Source organism: Oncorhynchus nerka, linkage group LG4 (genome assembly GCF_034236695.1).
Source record: "Oncorhynchus nerka isolate Pitt River linkage group LG4, Oner_Uvic_2.0, whole genome shotgun sequence".
Taxonomy (NCBI): domain Eukaryota; kingdom Metazoa; phylum Chordata; class Actinopteri; order Salmoniformes; family Salmonidae; genus Oncorhynchus; species Oncorhynchus nerka.
The window spans coordinates 24,118,447-24,143,596 of record NC_088399.1 but is presented as its reverse complement, the minus strand read 5'-3'; the positions used below and the strand labels follow the sequence as shown (position 1 = coordinate 24,143,596).

The following is a 25,150-nucleotide window of genomic DNA, read 5'->3' as shown; positions in this document are numbered from 1 at the left end:
AGGACTGGAGAAGGGAATGAAGGGCTGGAGAAGGGAATGAAGGGCTGGAGAAAGGAATGAAGGGCTGGAGAAGGGAATGAAGGGCTGGAGAAGGGAATGAAGGGCTGGAGAAGGGAATGAAGGGCTGGAGAAAGGAATGAAGGGCTGGAGAAGGGAATGAAGGGCTGGAGAAGGGAATGAAGGGCTGGAGAAAGGAATGAAGGGCTGGAGAAGGGAATGAAAGGCTGGAGAAAGGAATGAAGGGCTGGAGAAGGGAATGAAGGGCTGGAGAAAGGAATGAAGGGCTGGAGAAGGGAATGAAGGGCTGGAGAAGGGAATGAAGGTCTGGAGAAGGGAATGAAGGGCTGGAGAAAGGAATGAAGGGCTGGAGAAAGGAATGAAGGGCTGGAGAAGGAATGAAGAGCTGGAGAAGGGAATGAAGGGCTGGAGAAAGGAATGAAGGGCTGGAGAAGGGAATGAAGGGCTGGAGAAAGGAATGAAGGGCTGGAGAAAGGAATGAAGGGCTGGAGAAGGGAATGAAGGGCTGGAGAAGGGAATGAAGGGCTGGAGAAGGGAATGAAGGGCTGGAGAAGGGAATGAAGGGCTGGAGAAGGGAATGAAGAGCTGGAGAAGGGAATGAAGGGCTGGAGAAGGGAATGAAGGGCTGGAGAAGGGAATGAAGGGCTGGAGAAAGGAATGAAGGGCTGGAGAAAGGAATGAAGGGCTGGAGAAGGAAATAAAGGGCTGGAGAAAGGAATGAAGGGCTGGAGAAGGGAATGAAGGGCTGGAGAAAGGGACTACACAGCGTATCCAATAGAGAGAGAGCGACTAGAGGGGCTACACAGCATATCCAATAGAGAGAGAGAGAGAGAGAGAGAGAGAGAGAGAGACTAGAGGGGCTACACAGCGTATCCAATAGAGAGAGAGCGACTAGAGGGGCTACACAGCGTATTCAATAGAGAGAGAGAGAGAGACTAGAGGGGCTACACAGCGTATCCAATAGAGAGAGAGCGACAAGAGGGGCTACACAGCGTATCCAATAGAGAGAGAGAGAGAGACTAGAGGGGCTACACAGCTTATCCAATAGAGAGAGAGAGAGGCTAGAGGGGCTACACAGCGTATCCAATAGAGAGAGAGCGACTAGAGGGGCTACACAGCGTATCCAATAGAGAGAGAGCGACTAGAGGGGCTACACAGCGTATCCAATAGAGAGAGAGAGAGAGAGAGAGAGAGAGAGAGAGAGAGACTAGAGGGGCTACACAGCATATCCAATCGAGAGAGAGAGAGACTAGAGGGGCTACACAGCGTATCCAATAGAGAGAGAGAGAGAGAGAGACTAGAGGGGCTACACAGCGTATCCAATAGAGAGAGAGAGAGAGAGAGAGAGAGAGAGAGAGAGAGAGAGAGAGAGAGAGAGAGACTAGAGGGGCTACACAGCGTATCCAATAGAGAGAGAGAGAGAGAGAGAGACTAGAGGGGCTACACAGCATATCCAATAGAGAGAGAGAGAGAGAGAGAGAGAGAGAGAGAGAGAGAGAGAGAGAGAGAGAGAGACTAGAGGGGCTACACAGCGTATCCAATAGAGAGAGAGAGAGAGAGAGAGAGAGACTAGAGGGGCTACACAGCGTATCCAATAGAGAGAGAGAGAGACTAGAGGGGCTACACAGCGTATCCAATAGAGAGAGAGAGAGAGAGAGACTAGAGGGGCTACACAGCGTATCCAATAGAGAGAGAGAGAGAGAGAGAGAGACTAGAGGGGCTACACAGCGTATCCAATAGAGAGAGAGAGAGACTAGAGGGGCTACACAGCGTATCCAATAGAGAGATAGAGAGAGAGAGAGACTAGAGGGCTACACAGCATATCCAATAGAGAGATAGAGAGAGAGAGAGACTAGAGGGCTACACAGCATATCCAATAGAGAGAAAGAGGGAGACTTTCTCTGACAGGGCAGGTCACAGACCATCTCTTCACCTCAGACACTGCAATTATAATGACCCTGCTGATTGCTGCACCACGGAGGAGGATCTGTCTCCACGCTAACGCTGCTAACCCTACCAAAAATGACTTCACATTATTAGAATCAGCAGCAGGGTGGTAATGGATGAAGGCACTGGAAATAGATTAGTGTGTGTTTGTGTTTGTGTGTGGTGTGTTTGTGGACATGTTTTTACTATACTTGTCAAAAGTCCCCACAAGAATAGTAAACAAACAAAAATTTGACCAACTGGGGAAATTTTGTTAGTCCCCACAAGGTCAAATGGGGTTTAAGGTTAAAATGAGTGTTAGGGTTAGGAGCTAGGGTTAGTTTTAGGGTTTGGGTTAAGTTTTCTGGTTAAAGTTAGGGTTAGGGTAAGAATACACGTTAGGGTTAGAGGTTGGGGAAAATAGGATTTTGAAAGGGACTGAATGTGTGCCTCCACAAGGTTAGTAGTACAAGACTGTGTGTGTGTGTGTGTGTGTGTGTGTGTGTGTGTGTGTGTGTGTGTGTGTGTGTGTGTGTGTGTGTGTGTGTGTGTGTGTGTGTGTGTGAGTGCACGTGTGTATGTGTTTGCGTGTGTGTGTGTGTGAGTGCACGTGTGTATGTGTTTGCGTGTGTGTGTGTGTGAGTGCGCGTGTGTATGAGTTGCGTATGTGTGTGTGTGGTGTGTGTGTGTGTGTGAGTGCGCGTGTGTATGAGTTGCGTATGTGTGTGTGTGGTGTGTGTGTGTGTGTGTGTGAGTGCGCATGTGTATGTGTTTAATTATGTGTGTGTGTGTGTGAGTACGCGTGTGTATGTGTTTAATTATGTGTGTGTGTGTGTGAGTAGAAATTGACCGGTAGAGGATAGAAAGGTCGACACATGCTCAGGAGACGCTACATCAGCACGGTCACAAGACTACAGAAAAAAACAAGATGAGGTGTAAAACAGACAGACATCATATCTAGAGGCTGTTACTGAGTGTGAGGGTCAAAACAACCAACACAGAAGCTTTGCCTCTTCATATGCTGTCGTTGGCAAGATGAGATGGAGGATTCCTGAAATATCTGACACAGTCCACTCAAGGATAATGTAGTTATGTTATATACAGTAGGTTACATATATTGTGTAAATAAGTATTTGGTTGCTGTGGCCAGGGAGTAATCATAGACCTGGATGAAAAAGACAGCCAGAAAATTACGTTTTATTCCTAAAACATAACATTATGTAGCAGGAAAGGGAACCCAACTCCTGTGTAGAGTAGAGCAGAGAGGAGTTTCGCCCAAGACTTCATCTGCAGCTCGTGAAGGACAAACCACACAGTATAAATATGGATGTGGATATGAGATGAGATGATTGTGGACTACAGGAAAGGGAGAACCGAGCACGCCCCCATTCTCATCGACGGGGCTGTAATGGAGCAGGTTGAGAGCTTCAAGTACCTTGGTGTCCACATCACCAACAAACCAGAATGATCCAAACAAACCAAGACCATCGTGAAGAGTGCACGGCAATTGCTCAGCCTCTGACCGCAAGGCACTACAGAGGGTAGTGTGTACGGCCCAGTACATCACAGGGGCTAAGCTGCCTGCCATCCAGGACCTCTACACCAGGCGGTGTCAGAGGAAGGCCCTAAAAATTGTCAAAGACCCCAGCCACCCCAGTCATAGACTGTTCTCTCTACTACCGCATGGCAAGCAGTACCAGAGTGCCAAGTCTAGGACAAAAAGGCTTCTCAACAGTTTAACCCCCAAGCCATAAGACTCATGAACAGGTAAACAAATGGTTACCCGGACTATTTGCATTGTGTGCCCCCCCCAACCCCTCTTTTACGCTGCTGCTACTCTCTGTTTATCATATATGCATACTCACTTTAACTACACATCCATGTACATACTACCTCAATTAGCCCGACCAACCAGTGCTCCCGCACATTGGCTAACCGGGCTATCTGCATTGTGTCCCACCACCCACCAACCCCTCTTTTACACTACTGCTACTCTCTGTTCATCATATATGCATAGTCACTTTAACCATATCTACATGTACATACTACCTCAATCAGCCCGATTAACCGGTGTCTGTATGTAGCCTCGCTACTTTTATAGCCTTGCTACTGTATATAGCTGTTAACTGCCTTTTTACTGTTGTTTTATTTACCTACCTATTGTCCTTTTTTGCACTGTTGGTTAGAGCCTGTAAGTAAGCATTCCACTGTAATACCTGTTGTATTCGGCGCACGTGACACAAACTTAGATTTGGAATATACATCACGGGGTTTAGCCTCGTTAAGTCTGGGTCTGATGTACCTTGGAATGTTTTTGAGGACTATTAGTTAGGAATATTTGGGGTGTGTTGTGGTGCTGTGGGCTACAATCTGTGTTGTGCACCATCCATAATGTAGCCTAGGATTCCAGGGAAATCTAAAGCGAAGATGTGTGTGTGTACACATGAAACGTTCAAAGCAGTATAAGGGACACAGCGCTCCCTCTGTGTGGCCCAAACACTCACACGGAAACAAACACCCACAAACCAAAAGTGAAACCCAGGCTACCTAAGTATGATTCTCAATCAGAGACAACTAACGACACCTGCCTCTGATTGAGAAACATACTAGGCCAAACACAAAAACCAACATAGAAAAAGAAACATAGACTGCCCACCCCAACTCACGCCCTGACCATACTAAAACAAAGAGTAAAATAACAGAACTATGGCCAGAATGTGACAAAGGGTAGTTTGTTTGTCTGATGAAGTTTGCTGAAGCCACCCGAACTAACACCCCAAAAGACAACAGCTGTAAATGAATCAGTCAATATATTCCTGTCCAGGCTAAATGTATCCATTGGATTCTGGCTATCCCTTTAATACGTTTTACTGGCTTTTCAATTATTAGTCTGCTCGTAATAAATGTTTGTAGAGGAAATGAGGAAATATAGATTTGTGGGGACATTGTCCCATGAAGCCGTCCCTGGTGAAAATCAACTTTGAAACTCTCTCTGCTGGTATTAACGTTTTACGACCCATCTCCGTGGGAGATGACAGGCAGATGAAAGAGGGAAGTACGGGAGAGATGAAGGTTTAACACGTTTCAGGGACACTGAAATGAATTAGGTCTAATTAACAGTGTGGCCATTTCTCCAGAGACAGACAGGGCCTTTCTAGCGTGTTTGTCTGACCAACCCAGTGCAGGGACAGTGAAAGTCTACTGCAGCTCTCAGCAGGACCTCTTAAGTACTAATCGTTCATCATGGCAGTCTAATGAAGTCAGTCAGAGAGAGAAAGTCAGGGAGCTTCAAAGCTCTGTTCAGGAGACAATGTCAAGAGCGTCCTTGCTGGCTGGCTTGCGCTCAAGTTGTCCTTGGCAACTGGAAAATAACATAAAGAGAAAAGAGCAAAGAAACCTCCTCTCACCGAGGCAGCAGCCAATGAATGTTGCATACAGTACAATAATAGGCATTGCAGTAGGTAGCCAATTTGATAGCTTGAGAGAGAGAGTGGGTGTGGTAGTGTGGTAGAGTGTAGACTGCTACCTGGATGAGAGATCATCTCTCAGAACCGACCCCAAACCGACCCCAAAACAAGCTCAAAACACCATGCTAACACAGTGGGTTAATCTGGACCTGCTAACACAACAGCTAACACCAATTCTCTTTTGTTCTGTTGAACATCCATCACAAACATCTCTGAGCTTTACAACCCATCCCAAACATCTCTGAGCTTTTACAACCCATCCCAAACATCTCTGAGCTTTACAACCCATCCCAAACATCTCTGAGCTTTTACAACCCATCCCAAACATCTCTGAGCTTTACAACCCATCCCAAACATCTCTGAGCTTTACAACCCTGCAGGAAAATGAACTAAGGAGAACTGAGGGTGGATTAACAGCAGTTTGGGATCTAATACTTTCTCTGTTAAACTAACATGAGCCCATCTGCTCCACTAGCAGTTAAAAGGAAAAAGTGAAGACTCTGTTAAACAAACAGGAAATACCCTCTCTGGCCTCTGGCTCTGCTGAGACAGCTGCTGGCCCAGGTCAAATATTTAAAAAGCATTTAGTCAGGTTCGACCACATTCCTGAGGTTGACTTGCCTTCAGTTTGAACTCGGTGACATAGAATACTACTGTAATACAGAATAAAAGCTGAGTTCTGATAGCTGTGTGTTGCACAGAGGATGACAGACATTGACCTTTACTTAGTCAACGCTCCTGTTGCAGTTACTACCTTGAGCAAAGTCTTAGACAGGAAACATTGAGAGCAAATTGAACCAAAACATTTGTAAAACAAAAGTAAATGTGTTTGTGAACGAGTCATCTTTATGATCACTGGGTTCCTACCTTGGCCTTGCCGGTGCTCTGTAGAATGTGGACCAGGGCAGAAGCCATCTCCTCCTTGTTCTTCACACTGATGCCAGGCTCCAGCACGGAGCACAGCAACATGTAGTTATTGGTGGTGTACTCTGCAAACTCCTTATACATCTCCATAGGCAGGATGTTCATGCTCTGGTAGCGGGCCTTGATCCGAATCATGGGCCCTGGCGTCTTCCCCTTGTTGGGCGTCGGAGTGCTTACCGGGTACCACTTCTCCATGAACTGCCTTCCCGTCACCGCAGCGACTGGGATGTTGACCAGTCCGATGTAATTGTTCTTGTCTTTTTTCTTTTTCTTGTCCGAGTCCTTGTAGAGGTGGACCGTGATGCTCTTGGCAGCCGGGAGGTTGTTGAACTCAAAGTGCTCGCCCCAGAAGACGTTGTCGGTCTTGAGCTTGCAGGTGGTGCGGGCGTACAGGGTGTCGTCCAGACACAGCTCGCAGAAGTACTTCTTCTTGGCCGGAATGTCCTTGGCTTCGATGATCCACAGCTTCAGCATGTTCTCCACCCGACGGCTGTTGTCCTGTGTGGGGATAGAGAAAGAGGGGTGGGTTAGGGACAGGGTGGATCCCAGACCTGGGTCTAGACTTTAGTACATACTGACTGTAACTCAAATACTTGAGAGAGAGAAGAGGAAAGGTTAGGGTCAATGGTAGCCAGACCTGGATCTAATACATATCTCAAATAGTATGCAGGTATGTTGGTGCTACCCAAAGATTATATGGGAATGTGGTGCTTCTCTCTGTAAACATGGTAGTTTCTGAGCCTTCCAAAAAATAAAAATGACAGCAACATATCTAAAATATAAAAAAAATACTTGAGATGTGCTTGATTAAAGCCAGACTCATTGGAGTGCAGGGAGAGTGGATGGAGTTTAGTATACCGTATAATGGGTAATAAGACATTACACACTAATAAATAGATGATTCAAATGCATATGTTAATGGTACTCAAAGGTAGATTCTGCATAGAAATACAGTTCATTATGCAAAATGTATTTAATGGAAACAGTAATACAATAACATTCTCATGAATAGAACTCAGCAAATGGTTTCCAGACTGTTTTGGATATTGCACGTTATTTTACACTCACTACAAATAGTCCCCCCCCCTTTTCTCATTTCAAAAACGCTCTAATGTCGGTTTCAGTTGAATACATTCAGTTGGACAACTACCCCCCTTTCCCTTTCCCCTTCATGCGCCGATGTTTACGGACAAACAAGCAAACCTACACTGTATCTAATCTGTGGAAAATCACTAAATAATTAAAGACTTGCAAGGCAGAGATGGAAAGATTCATATCCCTGCCAGAAGTCTTCTGAGAAAAAAAAACACTTCAAGGTTATTGCCTAACTTTTTTCCTAAAGGAGATTTTTACCCAAAATCCAGAAACTCCCAAGTGATTCCATACATTGAAACTAGTTCAGGGAAGTTTTCCCTCTCCCTGTAGTGCTGTACTGAAACAGCCTCAAAAATGTGACGTTGCTGGATGCAGGCCTCACGTTTCTCTGTTGCCAGTGAATTAATGATTCAGAAATCCGTGGGCAAAATATGTTGTTTTATTGAAAGTGTACGGCCAAATTAGCTATTTTTTGTCAAAAGTACTATCAGTTTTGAGTCAGGAAATCTGACTCTTCTTTTCCACCTAAAACATTTGCAATTATTTGATATAATTATTTTAAGCAGCCTACTGCCACATCAGGGAGATGGGTAACAACTTTTTTTCAGCAGAGATGTGAACACAGTTTTACACATTCGTTATACCAAGTTAACAACAACCTTCAAATAAGCCTGATGACTGTCGTTCTGCCCCTGAACAGGCAGTTAACCCACTGTTCCTAGGCTGTCATTGAAAATAAGAATTTGTTCTTAACTGACTTGCCTAGTTAAATAAAGGTTAAAAAAAATCTGTAAACAGCCCATCCAACTACCTCATCCCCATACTGTATTTATTTATTAATCTTGCTCCTTTGCACCCCAGTATCTCTACTTGCACATCTACCATCAGTGTATAATTGCTATATGTAATTATTGTACCAGCCCCCCCTCCCAAGAAAATCTGTGACATCAAGCTCCTTATAACATATCGTGAAGATTCTACGTAGGAGGTTCTCCCCCACAAGGGAGCAAATGCGCTGTTGTTACCCATCTCCGTTACTATGGCAGTCAGCTACATAAAATAATCGCTTATATTTTAGGTTGAAAAGTACACATTTCGTGACTTAAAACTGATAGTACTTCTGACAAAACTCAAATAATAATATAACGAATTTGTCCCCACTTCGCAGATTATCTGAATCATGAATTCATTGGCAACGGAGCAGAGCGAGGCCTCCATCCAGGACGTCAGGAGTCACCTGACCTGTTTTTGCCGATGTTTCAGTACAGCACTACAGGGAGAGAGAAGGGGAGAGGGAAAACTCCACTGAACTAGTTTCAATATATGGAATCACTTGGGAGTTTCTGGATTTTGGGTAAACTTCTTTAAAGTTCAAATTAAAAAGTAGTTTGTTAAATAATAGTAGAGTAGGCGGGAGAGCGCTGTCAGATTTGCATTATTTCTTGGCTTGACGCAGGGAGCCATATGTTAGCCTGCCGTCTTGCTGCGCTGTTGTGATTAAAGGAAAAGTGTTGGGTCCTCTGTTTGGAAGTCTGGTGACTGTTCTGACTGTGTTCTCCCACAGCTCTGTGTCTCTGGCTCTCTAGAGGTGCTACCACTGCAGATGTACAGTACAATACCAGACAGTGTGGATGATTTAACTCTCCGTCTGTCTAAGTGTCTGACTGCTCTGTTCCAATCAGGTCACTTGCTATCTTCCCTGGGCCCCTTGTTGAGTTAAGATGAGTGATGGAATTGGAATCCAGACGGCCTCTGTTTCTGTCTTTGTACTTGAACAAGAAGATTGGAATCAATCCAATACACTGATCGTTGAATTTCTATCGGCAACGTTCTGTACCGTTAGACCTCAGACCCCTGGTCTCACCTTGTTGGGGTGGACGGCTCTCCTCAGGTTCTCCATCCACTTGTCCCTCTCTGATGAAGATCGACAGGAGAAACATTTACTTCCTGTTGAGGTGGTGACCTGAAACCCAGAGAAACACAACACGGTGACCACTGTCCCACTGTCCAACCGATGCAGGATACAAGATATACACAGACTAAAAAGAAGAAACACACTACTATCGTACAATCATTGTATCTTGATATATGAATATTAGACTACACACACAATCATTGTTTTGAGAGATAAGGTGTCTGACAGAGGGTTGATGGAGCTGAATGAGGAATCATTGAATAATGCAATCGGGTAAAGCACTCGGTAGTGGTTGGACATGAGAGAGAGATAAATAAATAAAAAGAGAGGAAGACAGATGGGTACAAGAGAGAGGATATGAGAGCAAGAGAAAGAGAGAGTCGTGCGATGAGAGTGATAGCGATAAGTGAAAGTCTCTTCAGTCCATGATAGAGAGTGGCTGGTTATTTTTACCTCTCAACCTGCTCACAGAAAGAGCTCAAAGAGTGCTTAGTCACTCTCTTCTCCTCTCAGCACCGTGTCTACTGCCAGCAGGGCTCGTTTGAGAGCCAGGGTCCTGCTGTGTGTGTGTATGGCTACTGCTGCTCACCTCAAGGCAGTGCTCCTGTGGTGTGTGTGTATGTGAGAGGGTGCTCTTAATGAAGAGGGCCTTGCCAGTTGTCTTGTGTGGGTGAATGTTGAAGTGAATGTCTGTCGATGTGCCCTTGAGCTAGGTACTTTACCCTAATTGCTCCTGTAAGTCGCTCTGGATAATTGTTGAAAATCAAAATTGTACCTTTATTTAACCAGGCAAGCCAGTCTGCTGAATGTAAAACTGTAAACATAGTAGTTGGCCTAGATGCTGTTGAGTGCCTGTGTGTGTGTTTGCTTGTGTGTGTGCGTTCGCTTGTGTGTGTGCGTTCGCTTGTGTGTTTGTTCGCGCGCTTAAAAGAATACTGTGAGATTTTTGCAATTTTATACTTTCCCAGAGTCAGATAAACTCATGGATACTATTTGTATGTCTCTGTGTGTAGTATGAAGGAAGTTAGAGGTAGTTTTGCGATGCTAACTAGTCTTAGCGCAATGACTAGAAGTCTACAGGTACGGTAGCATATGATTGAAGTATCTCTTTAATGTACGTCTGTGTGTGTGTGTGTGTGTCTGTGTGTGTGTGCATGCCCTTCTATGTCTGTGCTCCTCCTCACCTGGAAGCAGTAGTCCTGTCCGAGGATGGAGCTGTGAACAGGTTTGATGAGCACCTCGTCCTCCATGCTGAGGTCTACGGCCTCCACAGCACTACTGGGGCTGAGCAACGACTCGTGGCTGCGAGACTCCTTCAGCCTCGGCATCAGATTAGAACTGGAGAAAGCGGGATGGGGAGAGGGTGAGTTAGTTCACGCGCAGGGGGATAGGTGTGTGTTGTGTGTGTGTGTGTGTGTGTGAGACAGAAAGAGAGAGCGAGATGTGTAAGAAAAGGGAGAGACATGGGACGCTCCATCAGTCCTCGTCTCAACACTACATGTACTGCTTAAATGTACATGCTTAAAAAACTTTCACTCACACGTTCGCCATCACATTCAGCTAGCGTGTTGTCAGACCCTTTCACTCACACGTTCGCCATCACATTCAGCTAGCGTGTTGTCAGACCCTTTCACTCACACGTTCGCCATCACATTCAGCTAGCGTGTTGTCAGACCCTTTCACTCACACGTTCGCCATCACATTCAGCTAGCGTGTTGTCAGACCCTTTCACTCACACGTTCGCCATCACATTCAGCTAGCGTGTTGTCAGACCCTTTCACTCACACGTTCGCCATCACATTCAGCTAGCGTGTTGTCAGACCCTTTCACTCACACGTTCGCCATCACATTCAGCTGGCGTGTTGTCAGACCCTTTCACTCACACGTTCGCCATCACATTCAGCTAGCGTGTTGTCAGACCCTTTCACTCACACGTTGGCCATCACATTCAACTAGCGTGTTGTCAGACCCTTTCACTCACACATTCGCCATCACATTCAGCTAGCGTGTTGTCAGACCCTTTCACTCACACGTTCACCATCACATTCAGCTAGCGTGTTGTCAGACCCTTTCACTCACACGTTCGCCATCACATTCAGCTAGCGTGTTGTCAGACCCTTTCACTCACACGTTCACCATCACATTCAGCTAGCGTGTTGTCAGACCCTTTCACTCACACGTTTGCCATCACATTCAGCTAGCGTGATGTCAGACCCTTTCACTCACACGTTCACCATCACATTCAGCTAGCGTGTTGTCAGACGCTTTCACTCACATGTTCGCCATCACATTCAGCTAGCGTGTTGTCAGACCCTTTCACTCACACGTTCACCATCACATTCAGCTAGCGTGTTGTCAGACCCTTTCACTCACACGTTCGCCATCACATTCAGCTAGCGTGTTGTCAGACCCTTTCACTCACACGTTCGCCATCACATTCAACTAGCGTGTTGTCAGACCCTTTCACTCACACGTTTGCCATCACATTCAGCTAGCGTGTTGTCAGACCCTTTCACTCACACATTCGCCATCACATTCAGCTAGCGTGTTGTCAGACGCTTTCACTCACACGTTCGCCATCACATTCAGCTAGCGTGTTGTCAGACCCTTTCACTCCCACGTTCGCCATCACATTCAGCTAGCGTGTTGTCAGACCCTTTCACTCACACGTTCGCCATCACATTCAGCTGGCGTGTTGTCAGACCCTTTCACTCACACGTTCGCCATCACATTCAGCTAGCGTGTTTCAGACCCGTTTCACTCACACGTTCGCCATCACATTCAGCTAGCGTGTTGTCAGACCCTTTCACTCACACGTTCACCATCACATTCAGCTAGCGTGTTGTCAGACCCTTTCACTCACACGTTCGCCATCACATTCAGCTAGCGTGTTGTCAGACCCTTTCACTCACACGTTCACCATCACATTCAGCTAGCGTGTTGTCAGACCCTTTCACTCACACGTTTGCCATCACATTCAGCTAGCGTGATGTCAGACCCTTTCACTCACACGTTCACCATCACATTCAGCTAGCGTGTTGTCAGACCCTTTCACTCACATGTTCGCCATCACATTCAGCTAGCGTGTTGTCAGTCCCTTTCACTCACCTTCACCATCACATTCAGCTACGTGTTGTCAGACCCTTTCACTCACACGTTCGCCATCACATTCAGCTAGCGTGTTGTCAGACCCTTTCACTCACACGTTCGCCATCACATTCAACTAGCGTGTTGTCAGACCCTTTCACTCACACGTTCGCCATCACATTCAGCTAGCGTGTTGTCAGACCCTTTCACTCACACATTCGCCATCACATTCAGCTAGCGTGTTGTCAGACGCTTTCACTCACACGTTCGCCATCACATTCAGCTAGCGTGTTGTCAGACCCTTTCACTCCCACGTTCGCCATCACATTCAGCTAGCGTGTTGTCAGACCCTTTCACTCACACGTTCGCCATCACATTCAGGTAGCGTGATGTCAGACCCTTTCACTCACACGTTTGCCATCACATTCAGCTAGCGTGTTGTCAGATGCTTTCACTCACACGTTCGCCATCACATTCAGCTAGCGTGTTGTCAGACCCTTTCACTCCCACGTTCGCCATCACATTCAGCTAGCGTGTTGTCAGACCCTTTCACTCACACGTTCGCCATCACATTCAGCTAGCGTGTTGTCAGACCCTTTCACTCCCACGTTCGCCATCACATTCAGCTAGCGTGTTGTCAGACCCTTTCACTCCCACGTTCGCCATCACATTCAGCTAGCGTGTTGTCAGACCCTTTCACTCCCACGTTCGCCATCACATTCAGCTAGCGTGTTGTCAGACCCTTTCACTCCCACGTTCGCCATCACACTCAGCTAGCGTGTTGTCAGACCCTTTCACTCACACGTTCGCCATCACATTCAGCTAGCGTGTTGTCAGACCCTTTCACTCCCACGTTCGCCATCACATTCAGCTAGCGTGATGTCAGACCCTTTCACTCACACGTTCGCCATCACATTCAGCTAGCGTGTTGTCAGACCCTTTCACTCCCACGTTCGCCATCACATTCAGCTAGCGTGTTGTCAGACCCTTTCACTCACACGTTCGCCATCACATTCAGGTAGCGTGATGTCAGACCCTTTCACTCACACGTTCGCCATCACATTCAGCTAGCGTGATGTCAGACCCTTTCACTCCCACGTTCGCCATCACATTCAGCTAGCGTGTTGTCAGACCCTTTCACTCACACGTTCGCCATCACATTCAGGTAGCGTGATGTCAGACCCTTTCACTCACACGTTCGCCATCACATTCAGGTAGCGTGATGTCAGACCCTTTCACTCACACGTTCGCCATCACATTCAGCTAGCGTGTTGTCAGACCCTTTCACTCCCACGTTCGCCATCACATTCAGCTAGCGTGTTGTCAGACCCTTTCACTCAGAGCAATCTCTCTTTCTTTATCTCTGATACTGTTATTCCCTAAAACAGACTCTCTCTCTACCTCTCCAACTACATTCTGTTTGATCCTATTTTCTATCTACTGTAACACAGAGTTAAATGGTCTAAAGAAAAGCATTGTCATTCACAGGAGACACAACTCATTTATTGTCTTCTGTTGTCAGAAGGAGAATGTACATTTTCCTGAATTGTTTGGCAGACTGTTTGTTTATCGAAGAAAAAACACTATATATGCAAATTGTTGGATGAGGAACTGTAGGCTCATTGTGATAGGGCCAATTGTTTAATGCTTGCATTGTTTTACGGAGCTCAGTAATTTGTGCTGTTACACTGAGAATATGGCACACACACACACAGGTACTAAGATAGAGAAGTTTTGTTTTGGTGAAGACATTCTTGAGTTTACTAGCAGTTATAAATATTTGGGTCTTTTTTATGACCTTTCTATACGGAACATCCTGGCCGACTCAACAAGTAGAGCTCTTGGGGGAGTTCTAGGAAAAACAAAACCACTCAAAGATATTGGTTACACTACATATTCCTAACTGTATCAGACAGTGTCCTGTTCTGGACAATTCAGCAGGAGTGTGGGGTGCTAAGAGGTCAAATACAAACATGTCAATAACAGGTACGTTACTTTTTAGATATCCACAAGTTTGTACCTATACTGGCAATACCTGGGTACATGGGCTGGGAACCATGTGAGGTGAGATGGAAAAGGCTTGTATGGTGAGACTGGACAAGAAAGTTGGATATGCGAATTGCCAGAGTAGCCAGCACTGTTTTTCAATGGGATCTATCCATAGGGGGAGCCTGGGCAACTGCCTTTTCAACAGTCTGACTGAGATTTTACGAAAACCAAATTCATTTCTACATGGACACTATTCAAAAACAACTGATAATGAAATATGGAAAAAATGGGTGGAGGAGATTCATCAAAACTCCCAAATTGAGAACCTTTTGTTAAGGGTGAATGTGTGTGAGAGATATATTATGTACAACCTACCTAAAAGCAAAAGATTGATATGTGCACAGGTAAGATCAAGGATATTGCCTCTGCGTACTGAAACAGGTAAGATCAAGGATATTGCCTCTGCATACTGAAACAGGTAAGATCAAGGATATTGCCTCTGCATACTGAAACAGGTAAGATCAAAGATATTGCCTCTGCGTACTGAAACAGGTAAGATCAGGGATATTGCCTCTGCATATTGAGACAGGTAAGATCAAGGATATTGCCTCTGCGTATTGAAACAGGTAAGATCAGGGATATTGCCTCTGCGTATTGAAACAGGTAAGATCAGGGATATTGCCTCTGCGTATTGAAACAGGTAAGATCAGGGATATTGCCTCTGCGTATTGAAACAGGTAAGATCAGGGATATTGCCTCTGCATGAAACAGGTAAGATCAGGGATATTGCCTCTGCATATTGAGACAGGTAAGATCAGGGATATTGCCTCTGCATATTGAACAGGTAAGATCAGGGATATTGCCTCTGCGTATTGAAACAGGTAAGATCAGGGATATTGCCTCTGCGTATTGAAACAGGTAAGATCAGGGATATTGCCTCTGCGTATTGAAACAGGTAAGATCAGGGATATTGCCTCTGCGTATTGAAACAGGTAAGATCAGGGATATTGCCTCTGCATATTGAAACAGGTAAGATCAGGGATATTGCCTCTGCATATTGAGACAGGTAAGATCAGGGATATTGCCTCTGCGTATTGAAACAGGTAAGATCAGGGATATTGCCTCTGCTTATTGAAACAGGTCGGTATTGTGGTGACATGGAAGAGGAAACACTATGTAACTATTGTGACCTTGAAGAAATAGAGAAAGAAACTCATTTTATCATTTACATTTACATATCTCATTTACATATCTCATCATTTATCCTCTATTTCCCTTTCTACCACGATATACACGTGCTCTTATTCCAGAAAGCACACCAGATATTCCCTGGCATTATGTGGCTGAGTGATGACGAGAAACTGAAATGTTTTTTTTTGTCCATTTTGTACATGTATTTCTATTTGCAGAATATTTAGATAAAGCCTGGAATATGAGCTGAAATAAAAGATCCCAGAAATGTTCCATAGACACAAAAAGCTTATTTCTCTCAAATGTTGTGCACAAATTTGTTTACATCTCTGTTAGTAAGAACTTCTCCTTTGCCAAGATAATCCATCCACCTGACAGGTGTGGCATTTCAAGAAGCTGATTAAACAGCATGATCATTAGACAGGTGCACCTTGTGCAGGGGAGAATAAAAGGCCACTCTAAAATGTGCAGTTTTGAGGGAGCATGTTGTTGCCATGCTGACTGCAGGAATGTCCACCAGAGAATGTTGCCAAATAATTGAATGTTAATTTCTCTACCATAAGCCGCCTCCAACATTGTTTTAGGGAATTTGTCATGCCATTCATCCGCCGCCATCACCTCATGTTTCAGCATGATAATGCACGGCCCGATGTACACAATTCCATGGCCTGCATACTCACCAGACATGTCATCATTGAGAATGCTCTGGATCATTTGGGATGCTCTGGATCGACGTGTACGACAGCGTGTTCCAATTCCCGGATCGACGTGTACAACAGCGTGTTCCAATTCCCATCAATAGCCAGCAACTTCGCACAGCCATTGAAGAGGAGTGGGACAACATTCCACAGGCCACAATTAACAGCCTGATCAACTCTATGGGAAAGAGATGTATCACGCTGCATGAGGAAAATGGTGGTCACACCAGATACTAACTGGTTTTCTGATCCACGCCCCCTACCTTTCTTTTTTAAGGTATATGTGACCAACAGATGCATATCTATATTCCCAGTCATGTGAAATCCATAGATCGATCTATCTATCTACCTACCTATGTATCTATATATGTCTTATTTTTTATTTACTGCTCTATGGGTGTGATTATTGCTTGGATAACCTTATTTACTATTATGTATTGATTTATTTTTCACTCTTTATGCGGAGCGCACTGCAGAGAAAAACACAATTATCATCGTGAATTATTGTAATGTTTGTTTATTTGTCAATTGCTGCCGGGGCGGCAGGTAGCCTAGTGGTTAGAGAGTTGGGCCGGTTAGAGAGTTGGGCCGGTTAGAGAGTTGGGCCGGTTAGAGAGTTGGGCCTGTTAGAGAGTTGGGCCGGTTAGAGAGTTGGGCCTGTTAGAGAGTTGGGCCGGTTAGAGAGTTGGGCCTGTTAGAGAGTTGGGCCTGTTAGAGAGTTGGGCCGGTTAGAGAGTTGGGCCTGTTAGAGAGTTGGGCCGGTTAGAGAGTTGGGCCGGTTAGAGAGTTGGCCCTGTAACCGAAAGGTTGCTAGATCGAATCCCAGATCTAGCAAGGCAGTTAACCCACTGTTCCTAGGCCGTCATTGTAAATAAGAATTTGTTCTCATAAGGGATTCATTCACTCACATAAAATCAGCTTATGCAAAAACAAGGCTCTACACTGAGTCTAGTTCATCCAACTCTCTCTCTCTCGACGTGTATACCAGCTAGCTGAGTACAATGCTCTTTGAGTGCTCACTCTCAGTACATTCAGCTCAAATAAAGAGAGACTTAAACCTTAAAGATATTTCATCCATCTTTCAGATACAGACGAATGGTAAACAAATAAAGAGGTTTCTGCTGTTGGCAATGTGTTTGATACCACCCCACTTTCTCTGTCTGAGAGGGTGCTTTCTACTGCCACCTGTCTTCTATGGGTAGAGTGTCTTCTATGGGTAGAGTGTCTTCTATGGGTAGAGTGTCTTCTATGGGTAGAGTGTCTTCGATGGGTAGAGTGTCTTCGATGGGTAGAGTGTCTTCTATGGGTAGAGTGTCTTCTATGGGAAGAGTGTCTTCTATGTGTAGAGTGTCTTCGATGTGTAGAGTGTCTTCGATGGGTAGAGTGTCTTCGATGGGTAGAATATGGAGTGGTCCTGTGGTTATAGTGTTCGCCCTGAGACTGGAAGGTTGGGAGTTTGGTCGCAGCCGAGTCACACCAGACTGTAAAAATAGGACCCAACGCGTCTCAGCTTGGCACTCAGCATTAAGGTTGATAGATTGGGGGTAAGGCCCTGCGATAGACTTGTGTCCTGTCCAGGGGGTGTATTAGTACATCAAGCTGCTTCACACTACAGAAAGAGGAAATAGGCTCCTGCTCCTATGAGCCATTCTGGCTCGCACACGCCAAGGCTACTTTACTTACACACAATACTGGGACAATTTAAAGGCCTCTCCTTGATAATGTTATCATCACACAGGGCAGACTGATAAAGCCATCTATATAACCAAGCACCTGCATCAGACAATGAAAAGGCTTCATCACAGGTGCAGTACAATAGTGACAGTATTCAACTTAATATGCTGCACAATATTTGAGTGCCCTACCAAGGTAATTATCGTTTTGCACTAACCGGCTAATTAGCTCAAAGCATCCAAATTGCTGCTCTCCCCCCCTTTACAACACAATCAAGCGCTATATCACCCATACACTAATTCAAATGTAAGCACTATGCCTCAGAGAGAGGGAGGGAAAGAGAGATAGGGGGAGAGACAGATGCACCTGCATTGCAATTATCATTAACCTTGCCCACGGCCCAATCAGTGAAGAGACGGCAGCACTGAATGTGAACAGCCAAGCTAAACGTGTGTAAACGTGGATGATGATGCAACCAGCGCCAACATCAGTCATTAGAATTTAGCCTCTGACTCTCAAGCAGCCTCTGTTGACTGATGCAACTAGATGAAGCTAGTGCTAACATTAGCTATTAGTGTTTAGCCTCTGACTCTGGTCTACTGGCAGCACAGTGACAATCTGGGTCAATAGCCTCTGTAATGAGAGGAACTATTTGTATAATAATGCTCTCTATGGAAGGCTTAGATGCTAATCCTGTGTGTGTGTGTGTGTGTGTGTGTGTGTGCGTGCGTGCGTGCGTGCGTGTGAGAGAGAGAGAGCGCCCTGGTTCTGAATAAGAGCATTCCAGGAAAATGAGGCACAGAGAGCAGCCATAGCTGCAGATTATAACCACAGGAAGCTCTTTGTAATGGCTGCCAGCTTTGTCCTCATATCCACTGTCCAGCCTGGGCCGGACAATGGCCTGGATCTCTCCCTCCCTCCCTCCCTCCCTCGCTCTCTGTCTGTGTCACACACATGCAAAATCATACAAGTGCTTACACACATAGAGTATGAGATATAGAGGAACAGGCACACACAAACACGCACGCACACATACATACACGCACTCGTTCTGTTATTTCACACGCACACTTGAGAGTTCCCCTCCCATCCCCTCCCTCTCTTTTCCTCTCCCCATCTTTTCCTGACGTTTATTCGGAACCGAACACAGCTCAGAGCTCACTCCAGAGAGAGCTCTGTCTGTCAGACTCCAGATCTGGGAGCTTCTGGCCAATCACAGGGCACAGCTGCAGGGGGAGGAGGGGGGGGAGTTTGAACCAGACTCTGCTCTCTGATTGGCTGCAGAGGTACCGGGCAGAAAAGTGAGAGAGAAACTGACGTGAGAGAGAGAGGGAGTGAAGTATGGAGGATTAAGCAGAGCAGCGGATATGTGTGTGTTGGGGCTTGCTGTGAGGGGATAGGGGTGTGCTATCGTCTTATCGAGCTACAGGGTCTGAAACACACTCCACAGACCAAGGACCCTGGCCAGCCGGATGCATCTGGAGCATCAATATTCCTGACCGTATTCAGACTGACAGGAAGACTGAGGGAAGCAACTTCAGCTCCTCAGGCAGAGCTTGACACTTCAGACCGGAACAAGCTCTAACACTCCCATCGATCAGACCAGTTCCTGGACCTGTCAACCAACCGGCCCCTGCTAGGGCCAAACAGAGCAGGCGTTTTATTACTCAAAGAGGAATAAGAGGAGGAATCCTCATGTGGCACCAGATGGGCCTCAGATAAAGTACCGTTCTGCTCTCTCTGTCAGACAGACAGCTGCGTAGAGAAGAGAGTTTTTCTCTGTCAGACAGACAGCTGCGTAGAGAAGAGAGTTTCTCTCTGTCAGTCAGACAGCTGGGTAGAGAAGAGAGTTTATCTCTGTCAGTCAGACAGCTGGGTAGAGAAGAGAGTTTCTCTCTGTCAGTCAGACAGCTGAGTAGAGAAGAGAGTTTATCTCTGTCAGTCAGACAGCTGGGTAGAGAAGAGAGTTTCTCTCTCTGTCAGACAGACAGCTGGGTAGAGAAGAGAGTTTCTCTCTCTGTCAGACAGACAGCTGGGTAGAGAAGAGAGTTTCTCTCTGTCAGACAGACAGCTGGGTAGAGAAGAGAGTTTATGTCTCTGTCAGACAGACAGCTGGGTAGAGAAGAGAGTTTCTCTCTGTCAGACAGCTGCGTAGAGAAGAGAGTTTCTCTCTGTCAGTCAGACAGCTGGGTAGAGAAGAGAGTTTCTCTCTGTCAGTCAGACAGCTGGGTAGAGAAGAGAGTTTCTCTCTCTGTCAGACAGACAGCTGCGTAGAGAAGAGAGTTTCTCTCTGTCAGACAGACAGCTGGGTAGAGAAGAGAGTTTCTCTCTGTCAGACAGACAGCTGGGTAGAGAATATAGTTTCTCTCTGTCAGACAGACAGCTGGGTAGAGAAGAGAGTTTGGACGTCAATCAAACGTTATCTTTACATCAGTGGAGGCTGGTGGGATGAGCTATAGGAGGACATGCTCAGTGTAATGGTTGGAGTAGAATAAATGGAATGAATATAATAAATGGAATGAATATAAATATGTGGTTTCCATATGTTTGATGTGTTTTATACCGTTACATTTATTCCATTCCAGACATTATAATAAGCCTGTCTTCCTATAGCTCCTCTCACTAGCCACCACATACATTCCCTTTCGATGAAATGTTTTGTAGATGGTGTTGTTGTAGTTCCTCTGAATGTGGAAACAGAGAGGGAGAACTTAGTGACTGGTGGACCATGCTGTGCTGAGGAAGAACTCAAAACATCCTTTTTCTGAGCAAAGCCCAGAGGTTTGGAGGATGTCCACCTGAAACATAGCAGTGTGAGTCAGACAGGACACGTCATTCTATACACCCCACTACAGCTACACTTCCTGCTCTTCAAACAAATACACAGGAAACAGCCATTGACCTCTTTGAGTGAGGAAACATACACAGACTGTCAAGATGAATGAGAGAGAGTGCGAGAGAGAGAGAGAGAGAGAGAGAGATGGAGAGAGAGACAGAGACAGATAGAGAGACATAGAGAGCGAGAGAGAAATATGCTAGAGGTCTTGTACAACCCTGAGAGGCTGTAATGTTATGTAATGTAAGGTCTACCGGTCTCCTTCTCCTGTCTGTCTCTCCCCCAGGGAGAACCCCTCTACTCCAGGGTGGAGTCCCAGTCTCCTTCTCCTGTCTGTCTCTCTCCCCCAGGGAGAACCCTTCTACTCCAGGGTGGAGTCCCAGTCTCCTTCTCCTGTCTGTCTCTCTCCCCCAGGCAGAACCCTTCTACTCCAGGGTGGAGTCCCAGTCTCCTTCTCATGTCTGTCACTCTCCCCCAGGGAGAACCCTTCTACTCTAGGGTGGAGTCCCAGTCTCCTTCTCCTGTCTGTCTCTCTCCCCCAGGGAGAACCCTTCTACTCCAGGGTGGAGTCCCAGTCTCCTTCTCCTGTCTGTCACTCTCCCCCAGGGAGATCCCCTCTACTCCAGGGTGGAGTCCCAGTCTCCTTCGCCTGTCTGTCACTCTCCCCCAGGGAGATCCCTTCTACTCCAGGGTGGAGTCCCAGTCTCCTTCTCCTGTCTGTCTCTCTCCCCGAGGGAGATCCCCTCTACTCCAGGGTGGAGTCCCAGTCTCCTTCTCCTGTCTGTCTCTCTCCCCCAGGGAGAACCCTTCTACTCCAGGGTGGAGTCCCAGTCTCCTTCTCCTGTCTGTCTCTCCCCCAGGGAGATCCCCTCTACTCCAGGGTGGAGTCACAGTCTCCTTCTCCTGTCTGTCTCTCCCCCAGGGAGATCCCCTCTACTCCAGGGTGGAGTCCCAGTCTCCTTCTCCTGTCTCTCTCCCCCAGGGAGAACCCCTCTACTCCAGGGTAGAGTCCCAGTCTCCTTCTCCTGTCTGTCTCTCCCCCAGGGAGATCCCTTCTACTCCAGGGTGGAGTCCCAGTCTCCTTCTCCTGTCTGTCTCTCTCCCCCAGGGAGATCCCCTCTACTCCAGGGTGGAGTCCCAGTCTCCTTCTCCTGTCTGTCTCTCTCCCCCAGGGAGAACCCTTCTACTCCAGGGTGGAGTCCCAGTCTCCAGACACTTTCAATGTACTCCCAAAACACTTAATTAAAGTGGAATTAACATGGCAACCAACACACATCCATCTTTCTGTCACTTCCTCCCTCCGCATCCATCACTCCATCTACCAGTGTCAGTGGGAAAATGAGAGTGACAGTGAATATCTGAATAGCAATGTGACATGTCTGTATTGCGTAGCAGTATATGTGTATTTTATATGATAGGCACCTCTACCTAACTGTAATAGTGCTATGAAAGAAGCTGTTAAGATGCATGTCAAATAAAATGCATTCTGTGAAGTGATGCTTATAGCTCCTGCATCAGAGTAGATCCCCTGTGATGTGTATGTATCTGTATGTGTGTGTGTGTGTGTGTGTGTGTGTGTCTTGTCATACCTCAGCTCATTCACAGATAACAACTAGCTTTACAATAATCTGCTCCTCTCCTCCTCTCCATCCCCCAACACCATCTATTCTCAGCTAACGTCTTCATTTGCATGCTCTCTCTCTCTCTCTCTCTCTCTCTCTAACTCTCTCCATGTTAACTTGTGGATGGGGGCTATACTTGATGCAAACGGAATTATCTTTGTCATTAACACTGGTCTTTGCCTCCCATCACTCTTTCTCTCCTGTTCTCACCCTCTCCTTCCCATCCCTTCTTCAATGGGCAGGGTGGGGGGTTTCCTCTCCTCCTCCTTCTGTCTCCAGTCCTCTGGGTTCTATTCTTTCCATGTAAATATTTCAGAGGCAGAGCAGGAATAGAACAGATAGGCCTTATTTCTCCCAGACAGAATATCCCCTCTGACGTACAGAGATAGGACATATATAAAACTTGAGCTGGGCAATATGGAAAAAGCTCTGCTTAGCTTCCCAGTCTTATCGACCAGCCTGAATGTCTGCCTTTTCTCTTCTCAGAATCAACCGATAATTCACTTAGTAGAGAGTCTTTCCACCGGCCTGGCCAGGCCCTGCTCATCGTCTGGGATACAGTCACTCTATCCAGCCCGAGCACGGCTGGGCCGATGGAAACCTGGTTAGAATGGGGCCCAGGGACAGGAGAGAGAGGAGTAATGGACTCTAAGAGCTTCTGAACCCCGGCCCGCACAGAGCCTGTCTGCATCCTGTTTCTATGTTGAAGTAAACTCCGTCAGATAGCCTATCAGACTGAGGATCTGGTAGGAACCCAAATCACTCAGCCACAGAGGTGTCAGGGCACTTAAGGGTGTAACACCACGCTGACTGACTTAGCACTCCACCAGGGACTGCAGATACACTGATAACCAACCAACTGAAAATATGATGTGTGGGTAAAGTAGTGCAGAGCTAAATAACACAGAAAACTAACAGTCCACCCTAAAGCTCCTAAACGGCTACATTTGTAGGACAACAACCTTATTTAACCATTGGTCACATTCATTGGCTGTCCTTAGTCATGTGATTAGCTTCCCAGATTACTGTACACCTGCAGCAGCAATAGCCTATAGCAGCAAAAAGGGACAAGAGCCGTAATGCAGCCAGCCAGCCGGTCTGATAAACAGAGGACAGTTAATGGAGGATAGTGTTAACACTAAGGCCTAGAGCAGCAGTAGGGCTGAACCCCACCTAGCTCTCTGTTGACATGGCACTCTGCTGTCAGCCCAGCAATGTTTCCTACCATCCATAAATGCTGCTGCACAAACTTACACTCACTCTACACAGGTGGTTGTCCTGACCTTATCACATGTGTCTGTAATACCAACATGTTTCAAGCAGACCACCATAGTCCCTGTGCCAAAGAAGACAAAGGCAATGGCTCACATCAACACCATTATCTCAGAAACCCTAGACCCACTCCGATTTGCATACCGCCCAAACAAATCCACAGATGATGCAATCTCTATTGCACTCCACACTGCCCTTTCCCACCTGGACAAAAGGAACACCTATGTGAGAATGCTATTCATTGACTAGAGCTCAGCTTTCAACACCATAGTACCCTTAAAGCTCATCACCAAGCTAAGGATCCTGGGACTAAACACCTCCCTCTGCAACTGGATCCTAGACTTCCTGACGGGCCGCCCCCGGGTGGTGAGGTTAGGTAGCAACACATCTGCCACACTGATCTTCAACACTGGAGCTCCCGAGGGCTGCGTGCTCAGTCCCCTCCTGTACTCCCTGTTCACCCACGACTGCATGGCCAGGCACGACTCCAGGCATCATTAAGTTTGCAGACGACACAACAGTGGTAGGCCTGATCACCGACAACGGCGAGACAGCCTATAGGGAGGAGGTCAGAGACCTGGCCGGGTGGTGCCAGAATAACAACCTATCCCTCAACGTAACCAAGACTAAGGAGATGAATGTGGACTACACGAAAAGAAGGACCGAGCACGCCCCCATTCTCATCGGCGAGGCTGTAGTGGAGCAGGTTGAGAGCTTCAAGTGTGTCCACGGTGTCCACATCACCAACAAACTAGAATGGTCCAAACACACCAAAACAGTCGTGAAGAGGGCACGACAAAGCCTATTCCCCCTCAGGACACTAAAAAGATTTGGCATGGGTCCTGAGATCCTCAAAAGGTTCTACAGCTGCAACATCGAGAGCATCCTGACTGGTTGCATCACTGCCTGGTACGGCACCGGCTCGGCCTCTGAACGCAAGGCACTACAGAGGGTAGTGTGTACGGCCCAGTACATCACTGGGGCTAAGATGCCTGGCATCCAGGAACTCTACACCAGGAGGTGTAGAGAAAAATTGTCAAAGACCCCAGCCACCCCAGTCATAGACTGTTCTCTCTACTACCGCATGGCAAGCGGTACCGGAGTGCCAAGTCTTGGACAAAAAGGCTTCTCAAACAGTATTTCCCCCCAAGCCATAAGACTCCTGAACAGGTAAACAAATGGTTACCCGAACTATTTGCATTGTGTACCCCCCCAACCCCTCTTTTACGCTGCTGCTACTCTCTGTTTATCATATATGCATACTCACTTTAACTATACATTCATGTACATACTACCTAATTGGCCCGACCAACCAGTGCTCCCGCACATTGGCTAACAGGGCTATCTGCATTGGGTCCCACCACCCGCCAACCCCTCTTTTTACGCTTCTGCTACTCTCTGTTCATCATATATGCATAGTCACTTTAACCATATCT

At 46.5% G+C, this 25,150-nt stretch overlaps 1 protein-coding gene across 5 annotated transcripts in view; it reads right to left on the bottom strand.

Moving 5' to 3' along the window:
- LOC115126089 (disabled homolog 2-interacting protein-like) overlaps nucleotides 1–25,150 on the bottom strand; it is a 296,491-nt gene that overhangs the window by 50,517 nt on the left and 220,824 nt on the right. For all 5 annotated transcript variants that reach the window (XM_065017370.1, XM_065017372.1, XM_065017371.1 and 2 more), the window contains 3 exons: nucleotides 10,530–10,683; nucleotides 9,295–9,393; nucleotides 6,279–6,833 (listed from right to left, as the gene is read on the bottom strand). In XM_065017370.1, coding sequence (XP_064873442.1) covers nucleotides 6,279–6,833; nucleotides 9,295–9,393; nucleotides 10,530–10,683 — 808 coding nt within the window. The remainder of the gene's footprint in view (nucleotides 1–6,278; nucleotides 6,834–9,294; nucleotides 9,394–10,529; nucleotides 10,684–25,150) is intronic.